The sequence below is a fragment of the Botryllus schlosseri genome, chromosome 3 (assembly GCF_051294905.1).
Source record: "Botryllus schlosseri isolate E-star chromosome 3, Bs_hap1, whole genome shotgun sequence".
NCBI classification, from domain to species: Eukaryota; Metazoa; Chordata; class Ascidiacea; order Stolidobranchia; family Styelidae; genus Botryllus; species Botryllus schlosseri.
In genome coordinates, this window is record NC_137238.1 from 27481259 (window position 1) to 27491972 (window position 10714).

A 10714-nucleotide genomic window follows, 5' to 3' on the forward strand; every position below is an offset into this window, starting at 1 on the left:
TCATTACAACAATAATTTCGTGGCAATAAAGTGAACAACGTGATGGGGGACATTTTATCACCATATAAGAGCCCAAGATTCCAGGTTTTTGGGGAGCCTGACGAAGTGCTGTTTCGTTCTGCCAACGGGTATACATACCCGGAGATGTTTAATTAATTATTATTCGAGGGCTCCTACCTTTTCAAGCACACCTCACTCAGCTCTACCAGCAGCCGGTAGCCTAAATTAGATTACGTGAGCAGAGAGACGTTATAAAAATTGATAGCAATCTATATGCAATTCCCGATTATATATTGACCGACTCAATCATGAAATATAGAAATTTCGTGCGTGTACGCGAGTAGAGCTGACTCACTAAATGTGTGACAGCCTACTAGACTATTTTGCGCATCGCAGACATAGTATAGACCTGATACTAATTGCAGAGTGATGCCTGGGTGAATCTCGGTACGGTTTGTCTATAGCAGTGGTTCACAACCTTTTTTTTGACGCGCCCCCCTTTTTGATAGTGAAAAATTTCGCCCCCCCCCCGTATCGTCATTCGCGCCCCCCTTATCGTCATATCACAAAATCCAACTGGGATGCTAGCAACCCCAACAGATTGTTTGGTGGTATGGTCGGTTATGAATGTTGATGAGAGAATAAAAAATATGAAATTGGGTCTATATAGAGAGAAACACGCCTGCATTGGAGGCAAATTGCGCTCCATTTTTCAGGTGACCGCTTCTTCGAGCCCCCCTTCAGATGTTTCACACCCCCCAAAGGGGGCACGCCCCCCAGGTTGAGAACCCCTGGTCTATAATATGGGAGCAGCGATGATTCTCAAAGTTAAAAGTAATTAAAAAAATCAAGAATTGTTTGAACACAAGACACAGATTCCATACAGGTAGAGTGATACAGCTGATAGAGCCGTGTACAGCTGATAGCTGATACAGCTTTATATCCTCAGGGTGATACAGCTGATACAGCTTTATATCCACAGGGTGATACAGCTGATACAGCTTTATATCCACAGGGTGATACAGCTGATACAGCTTTATATCCACAGGGTGATACAGCTTTATATCCACAGGGTGATACAGCTGATACAGCTTTATATCCACAGAGTGATACAGCTGATTGAGTAAAACATACTGGCTGTAGTCGGAGTTTGATAAATTGCTCTGATTCCTGCTCTGACTCCAACTGCCCCAAATTTAAGGTAAAAGGTACCGCTGCAGGTCTTAAAGTCAATAAATTTTACATGCAGTTTTCACTACAATTCAGAATCAATAGTTCAAACATAATAGCTAAAAAATTACCAAAAATTGTAACGTATAATTTCCTGAGTGTAGATTTACAGGAAAGTTGGATTCGGAGTTAGAGTTCTCTGAAAAAATATAAAAATAGTTGTAGTCGGAGTACTTATATAGTTTCAGGAATCGATGTGGGTACATTGAAAATGTCGGAATAGGAGTTGGAGTTGGCCATAAAATGAACCGACCCCAGCCCTGTGTCGTACTACACCGGGGAATATTAGATGTGTCCACGAGCGAATGTACGGGGAACATCACGGTGTATTGAAGAGAAATATACTTTACAAATTTTCATTGCTAATCATCGGAGGTGTTCCGCTATGAAGCACTTACACCTTTTTGGAGTACTCAAGTAGGTTTGTTTACTTAAGCTATACCTGTCCCAATGGGGTTTTCCTTCACTTCAACTTTAATCGTTTTAGAGTCAAAATAAAAACTTCCACTTTGGAATGGTATGTAGTAGAGGGCATTATTGGGTAGGATTTGCACCTGTTTTATGACCAAAATCGTCAATCCTGAATATACTTCGCATGTCATCGTCTCAACACTGCGCAAAGTTACTGGGCGATTAGGCGTCTTGTGAATTTAGAGGTTTGACATGACACGAGCGATTGTGTTAAAAGTCGACAAGGCCACATGCCGCGACTAGGCTAAGCTTTCGTTTCTCGAATTAGTGTTGGCATTAGTTGTAAGCATTACTTATGCACTGGCATTTGATGAGTCATTCAGAGTATTTACTTGCACTTCAGTACCATTCCTGACCCTAAAATATTCACTTATGCTAGCCAGGGCTGCTAAGGTACTTAGCGATGCGTACAGCTACTGTATACCTGGGTTACGGGCTTACGGCCCGCGAGATAAACATAACTGCGTCACTACGACGTCACCGCGGTTTTATCAGTTTCACCTGCTATTTTGAGTTCACTTCTTAAAGGACCAATTGTGTAAACCTTATTCTCAACAAATTGCGTCTGATATTTGGCATTTTCAACACACCGCGGCCTTTGTATGAAATTCCACCTCATTCTCGGATTGATAAAATCTAGCCATGCATCCAATAACAATAGATTTGACACCAGAATGCGCCAGTGGCCTGATTTGCACTCTTTGCTATGGCGTAAATCTATAGTGAATACATTGGCGTAAAATAGATGTATTACAGTATAATATCACACGATATTTCAGGCCAGCTAATACAGATTAAGCGCATTGGTATGTGCGTGAAGCTTTGTAATTGCGGTGAATATAACACACAGAGAGAGAGTGAGACTCATTCACGAAACTAATTTATTTTAGATGCATACGTATGCCATGTTCCGAACGTGCCAACATAATAAAGCCTATTGTTCGCCTGTCTTTAATAGCTTGATCTTGCGATAAGGCATGCTTAGATTAGGCTCGACATATTTCATCCATTCGAATGTAATTCGGAATTTACAGTAAACTCCGTGAATCATTTGCGTAGAGATAGATCCGGTCCAGGCTGCCGCGTAGGCGGACAAGCGATAGCCCTGTGACGAAATAATAGTCGATGTGACGACGTGATTAGGATGGAAAAGAATGGAATTACAGAACGCTATGAATGGACGGATTGATTGCGTTGTTTATCGAAATTGTATCTTGAGGTTTGGTCTGAAATCCACCAGTGTCGTTGTCGCTCGTACGCCAAAGGCGTATACGATTCGGCACAGCTCCTTGACTTTAAATCGTAAACCACTTATCGTACAAATTACTGGTCAATCGCTGTCTGATTCGTAAGATTTGAAATCCATACTTTGCGTGGTGATTTCGGTAAAGGGAATGTGCGACAATGCGTACTCCTACTACATCCTATGGAATTGTCGATTTGAACACTCTAGTTCTAGTATAGATTCGTGGGGATTTTGGTATCACACAAAATACGATGGGGCTTTGTTTTGCAGTGGTCATGGGCGCTTCGGTAGTAACGTGTACTATTCCATTTTTACAAGGAAGTATGTCGTATAATAGTCAACAACACTTTATACAGTTATTAAAATTTGCTACACATCAAAACCGAATCTCTCTTATTGGGCTTTGCAATATGTGTAGAATATATAGCAACAAATATGTAGTGGTCTTTGAATTGGATTTGAATCGATTTACAAGTCTTTTTCCGTATTAAAAAAATTGACGCTCAGAGTTCTGAAGAGCACAAACTGCAAAGAGCACAAATCGTTTATGTCATTGGTTCCTTGCGTGAGAGGTATCGCCCCGAGTTGTCGATTTTGAGTAACAAGGGGGCAAAATACCAAAGTAGCGATTGGGGGGGAACAAAAATGTTAGAACGACCAGTGAGTTATATTTAATAACCACGGTAAAAATGCACGTAAGGTCCGCTAATTCGGCACATAACGCAAAAGTTGACTTACAAAAAGGTCAACTCAACGTAAAGTATAGGCGGAAACATGTTTTTACTCGACAAAATTACCTTTTCTTAGTCAATTCACCAGCGATCAGAATTAGGTGGATAAATTTCCCGTCCATATGTCGGATCCGTAAATATGGGGGCGGGGCGAAAATTTGTGTCGAGCTCGATAAGGGGCGATGATTCGGAATAGGTTGGGAACCACTGGTCTATGTAAAGCGAACCTTTAACTTAATATATATGTTATTAAATATTAATATTCATCCATTCGGTAATTCCTTCATTCACTTCTAAGATAATTTTATCGATGCCAAACATCACAAAAATGCAATCACACGAAACGATAGTATATAGTAGGGATGGTGTGAAACACAGAAAGGTTCACAACTCAACGGTCTAGGCCAGACCAGACAATGCATTCGGCGTCTGAGTATTGCTACGTTGATATTGCGCAGAGCGTAAAACAGGTTCCCATACTTGATACCGATACCGATATACCTATAACAAGTTATATAGCAGTAGCCAACACCCCAATCGCGAAGATTTTTTTTATGATACAATAAACACATGAAATCAAGATTGACCCCGTACGGCAGCTAGATTTTTATTACCAGAAAACGATATCAGTTTCATTGATTGGCTTAATAAGCATCATTCGCTAAGTCAGGGATATCCCTGGCTAAGTTGAGTGCCTACGTGTGGCGTATTTCCCTCTTGATCTTGTGTGATTGCGGGTCAAGCTCACATCAGAGAGTCACTAAATATTCACAAACGGAAAGCTGGATATTTCGAGCAAACATTTGTAACTAAGCATGTAGAATTTTTGAGATTTTCAATGTGCATGGTCGTTCATTGTTGATTTGTTTTTATGCTGCCATCGCCACGCATAGAGTGGCTCGCAGTTGACATGCAATAAATTTCAACCAAAAATGTTATAATGAAGTAAAAATTGTAATATATGAAAAAGGTTCACAGTGCAGAACCTACCAAGGTTCGTTTGTGAACGTGAACCTCTAAATTTCGGAGGTTCACACAGAGAACGCGAACGTGTACCTCACGTTCACTCCATCCCTAGTATGTAGCATCCAAGCGTTCGTGTTACTGAAGGTAATCTAGTTTAAGCTGATGCAAAAGGGGCTAGCCAATGGTATTCAGACCGTGGAGATGATAATTTCTAATTGCCTTTAATCTTGTTATTGAGTAAAGGCCAAAAGGTCGTGTTTTGAATCAGCTACTAAAGACAGTCACTGTCCACTTAGCGTGGAAGGTGTTATGGCGCTAGCGCGAGTGTCGGTAAATTACTTCAAACTCAATCTGACCACAATGACTTGATGGATTACTGATTCCGTGCCGGCACAAGCTGTTTTGAAGTTGCGGGGGTATCGAATTCCTTCAACAGGCAAACCCGGATTCAGTATTCGACATCAAGTGTTTGCTCAAATTTTGCATGATGCCCCGTCGATCCGGACTTTGAGTAATCTTTGTTTACGAGATCTCACGTCTCTTCAGATACATAGGCGATTGCCGACGAAGTAAATCGTGTGTTGCTGTGCCAGTAGGGGAGCCTTGTGATAGCTGACCTATATAATGTAGTCATTGTTTTGATACGGGTGAAGAAAGACTGACACAGCGTTTTGATCGATTGCCGGACAGGTGGAAGGCCTTTGTGTCGAGTAGAAGCTAACGCCAGGAGTTGTTATTGGAAGTTCCCCGACCGCACGTCAGCTGGGTATTTCCCATTATGGAGATGTTTTCCCATAGAATTAGAAGTATTCGGTGTAGCGTTAAAATGTGCCGATACTGTTGTCTGTGCGATATAGCCCAATGTTTTAATGTATATGATAAACATAGAAACTGAATAACAATTAACGATGCCGCGACACTTTGTACTTCATATAGTGTACAATGGAAACCACGTCCACAATAAAGAGCCCAGAGTGGATAGGTTTTAACAGGGGCGTACAGCATTGAACATAATAATTACCTACCTGAAATTAGCGAAGATTTTTTTGCATAAGTATGACTGTGCTGCTCATGGGACGTGTGTGATTATTATATGCAAAATCAAAGGGAAAGTTTACCGTTGATGATTACAGCTTACTCTTCGATAATTACACTTGGTGATTGTCCTTTCCTGTACCGCGCCGTTACTATGCTTGTTATTATTTTAGTCAAGTCGAAAATGTGTTATTAGACGCAGGCGACTTGACGCGCCTAATTCTTGACTATTATATGCGCAGAGTAAAAAGTCGCTCTATTATCAAGTGTTGAATTATGGAGATTTAGTGTCCATTGGTATGAGAATGCGATTTTCGACATGGTGATGCTTATATTATATTATCGCCAGGACACTTTGAAAACAACATTTGGCCACTATATCGGTTTGGTGTTTCTGCTCCGGGTTGTGACATTGTGTGAAAAACAGCACGCATATATAGGTGTGGATGTCAACAAGTACGACTGCTGTATAACTAATATATGTTATAATTGGTCGGAAATAGCCAAACTAAATGAATGATATCATGCCTATATTCAGGATAATTCGACTGTCCTGATTCCCAATCGCCATATCTTTGAATATGTATACAATAAAAGATTGATAAGACATGGTTTTGTTCGAACGCTTAATGGACTGTAAAATCCAGATTTGGCGCGTGATATAACCCGTCTCGTCTGCAAATTGAAGGAATCGTGCCCGGTTTGAAATCGCGTCGCGGCCTAATCGATGTAATCGGAAATTAATTTGGGTTTAAATTATAGGTTCCAGCAGTCGTTTTGGAGGCATTATAAAAACGTTGCGACGACATATTCAAACCGCCTACCCACAACTATTGTCTGATTTGACGTAAATGAACCCAGTTGTTTACAAAATTAATTTTTGCAACATGCATTTGACTGTTCTGGAATACTCTGTATAATGATACATGGAAAACCCCACGTCAGTCAAAGAAATCGTATCTAAGCTTATTACGGTTTAATTTTTGTGACATCATCACGAAAGGGAGTTCTCCTCGAAATTGGAGCAGTCTTTCTTTATTGGAAGTTCATGTTATCACATTTTGCTGACGGAGTCCGTCACCCGTGATCAGCATTTGAGACTTCTGATCGACGAAGATTTTCGTCACAGCGACAGCAACCCAAACATACTTGGTTGCAAGTAAGTTGCACCGGCGTATATAATCCTATACTTAATCTTAGGATACGACAACAGTTCCAGCTTCCCCATTTGCAACGCGTTGTATATATATATGCAATACATTCATATTTGCGTTGCACTCAAAAACAAGATTTTGAAACCCAGTTTTCCTCTACTTTTTCGGAGCAATCGAATAGCTTTTGCATTCTTCTTTATCAAGTGGTTATGTCATTAGATTATCTCAACTTGTACCTAACAGTAGATATATATTTTTGGCAAACTACTAACTTCTTGCACCATGGATTTTGTAAGGAAATCGTTTAGAGATATATGTTCGAATCACATTCTATGAGTATAATGGTCAAATCAAATCGGCAAAAAAAACATCCGTATCATGGTAACTGAATACTATCTCGAACAATATTATTTTTCACAACCAATTTTTACTGCAACTTTTATAAAATATTGTGTCAAAATGTAAAGGAGTGATTTAAAAACATGTTATAAACTATTTCTAGTATGGTTCTTCTCTCTTTGATTTGCACAACAAAGAGCTATATGATGGGTTAGCTGCACCTCACTGTGTTATATATGACACAATTGCTTGCAAGCAAGAAGTTCAACTACCCCAGCCAATCACGACCGTGTCCGAACAATATGTTAATACATTGCTTTAGTAATTCTGTCGTTCAAATTTGAGATAATTCCCCATTTCAAGAACGCCCAGGCAAGACCACCGAAAATTACATTTTCACTGGTTCACCTTATTCAGGCTATTGATTTTGTTAAAGTCGTCAAGAATGAGTTTTTCTACAACGCCTCGGGTCCAGTTTGCAGACCCGTGAGGTTTGGGGTGAGTTATTGACTTGTTTTAGGGTTGGGGGTTATGGCTATGCTGTTTGGCTTTTTTTTTGCGAAAATTGTTCCCGCATTGCGTAATTTTCTCGCTGTGTACTGGGATAAAATTTAATTTTCGGCGGTCTCGATTGAATGTCCTTGAAATGGCAAAGTAACAAATTTGACAGCTCTGCGGGAAATAAGGTTATACAACAGTACCTTTCGAGTACCTCATACCCTACTAATTCAACAAAAAAAATTGTACTGCAACTTTTGTCCAAATTAACTGCAACTTTCTCGCGATTTTAGTGCAACAAAAACTTGCCCTAGTAATTAGTCATTTGTCGTTATTCGCAAAGATGCGCGATGAGATTTCTGTACCTCTGATCATCCGCTTAAAGTATGCTGTCCCTCAGCGTCATCTATAATTTTCGACACCACTTTCGACACTGGAGCATACTGTTCAGAACTTCATTTTGTACTTCCACTTGAGGTACTTTTGACATGTCGTGAAAACCGCTACTTCTACTTATAATTTAGTTAAAATTAGCGCCTCTACTTTTTCTTCTGCCCCGATTATAAACGCCGACTATTGACAGAGAAACCCATGTTTAAGAAATTATCGCACCCTTCCACGAGTATATCAGGTATTTTATGAATTGAAGGAGATACATAGATCCACATCGATTCTCCTTACAAATAGATAGTGTTATCTATATTAGTATTCCGACTGTAGCGAAGCCAAAATCAACATCACAGGTCTGCAACAATTTTAGCCTTGCCCTGGTATGTTAAGCAATACTCTCTTAATTACGAACATATCTCGCAATTAGGTTAGATTGATTCGACCTGCTTGATATAATAGTCGACATCGTCCTATCAAATCGAGATTGCGGTGTAATAATAGCCAGCATATGTTTAATTACACTCGCCAATACATTCGCCTCAATCGGAAAATCGTGCGCCCGCCGCATATAACAGCATGTAAACGTTGCTTATTTACAGTTCCGGATGTTGCATAATTGGTATGGACCGACATAGGAATTGCCGTGAAGTTTTCCTAACTACTACCGGCACGCTTCCTGCTAAATTGGAGCCGTGTTTAGGCGTTTTAGCGATCGCACCGCAATCAATTTCCATTTTGTAGATGGATGCAGAAGTACGCCCAGCGATGGGAGAAATACATTATTTTGGGTGGAGGGAAGAAATGAAAAATCGTTGCGGTGTCACGAACTAAGATTGAAGATCATGTCCGCGTTAAAGCTCTGTTATTACAATACTGGTAATTAATGGCGGTGTCTATTTCATGATTTCATTTAAAGGAGGTTAAATGCGGCTGCTCCAGCGGAAAGTATGCTGATCCTGCTGATCGACAATGGTGATCAAAGCATCGATATTCGCATTGAAGTGTAGAATTATTGGTTCTATACTAATACCGAGAAAGCTATTACCAAGAATGTATATTACCGAGAATGGACATCGAGAAGAACACGACCGATAAAAGACATTACCGACAAAGACATGACCGAGAATGGACGTTAGCGAGAATGACATTACCAACAACGAGGTCTATACCTGATATTTGATACAACTTGTACCGTAGTACATACAAAGGGTATCGGTAATCTTAACATCGGGATCCAAATTCCTTGAATTTTAACTTATACTATCGCTGTTATCGCCGTGACAGTAAAAAAATAAAGTTTAGCACAAAACTGAGATGGGGCTTGCGGCAGAATAGTACTGACTTAAAACTTTTACTTCAAAAATCACGGTCTTATGCTTGTGGAAAAAATATGAATCCTACCCGTCAGCGCAACGGGTTTGACCAGGAGACCGGCGGGATTTTAAGCTCCGCTGTCGTAACAGCATTCTTGCTATTGGCCGGACACGAGTATTATTACCTGGAATTATATTCAACTACACGTAGAAGTATACCGAGCGCAATATGTACCAACACTAGTTCAAGTCGCATTTAAAAGTGACAAGTATCAGTGGTATTTCAGTAAGTAGTTCAAAAATCTAGGTTCGCATGAGGCTTCGCATCCTGATAGTAATAGTTTGTCGGGGGGTGCTATATACTTTCAAAAGTGAAATATACATCATCACGGCTAATAGTAAGGACGATGCAAATAGGTGGGCTTCTCGAAAAAGTATTCAGTCCCCTTGGTACAGAAGCGCATTCACTGGGTTCCCATGACTAAGTTATCCAAATCTATAAAAAAAAAAATTTATTTCACGGTCCGAAGTGTTACAATACAAGTTTTAACCTCAACAAGCGTATTGGAAAGAGTAGAAAGATTCCAAAAGCGTATTCACTAGAGTAAGTATTTCCTGAATTGTAGGCTACCTGAAATCGTTTCAGTCAACATATCGTTTGCACTGAAACTATACTGTTAGGTCATCGTCAAGCCGATAATATTTACCGCCCGTAATGTATTGAATGATGCCATTTTGTAATATAAAAAGCACCAGGAGACAGTCATAATGACCAGATGGTCTGTCTACGCGTATCGACCTAGGGGTTGAGAAGTTACGTCAATTGTAACGCCCGAGTTGTATTCGGAAAACTTGATGAAAGACCTACTAAATCGTCAATAACAACCTCGATTGAACAATCGAAGTGTGTGGTTTTGCACGCCGCTTTCCTCTATCCCCCTATCAACTATTAGCAAACAATCAATGATGAAGATCACGTCAACGTTAAGCATAAATTGTCCGTGGGTGACTGGCAGTCTACACTGTAACTGGTTTTTTACCAATGCTATGCTAATAATGAGCCATGCGCATTGCGCATCAATACTGCAATCGTTGGGTTTCGAGCGCCGAGAAGGCGCCTTATGAAGTCGGAGCAATACCGTCTATTTATTAAAGAAAATTTATATGTTTATGCACCATATATTGGTCAATACAAATGTTTATAACCCGATAATGCAATGAATGGCCTCTGTCTCTCATTGTATCCTACTTACTTTTCCCACAATATCGATGGTGTATCAACAGGTTCATACACCGGCTCAAGATCCTTATTGTATAGTCAATTTAACATGGAAACAGTGC

General features: G+C 40.1%; 1 protein-coding gene across 1 annotated transcript in view; it reads left to right on the forward strand.

The window, feature by feature from the left end:
• LOC145436274 (uncharacterized) overlaps positions 1 to 9923 on the forward strand; it is a 19876-nt gene extending 9953 nt beyond the window's left edge. The window contains exon 4 of the mRNA XM_080313636.1: positions 8802 to 9923. Within this exon, the coding sequence (XP_080169762.1) occupies positions 8802 to 8865 (64 nt within the window). The 3' untranslated portion in view covers positions 8866 to 9923. The remainder of the gene's footprint in view (positions 1 to 8801) is intronic.
• The last annotated feature ends 791 nt before the right edge of the window (positions 9924 to 10714 follow it).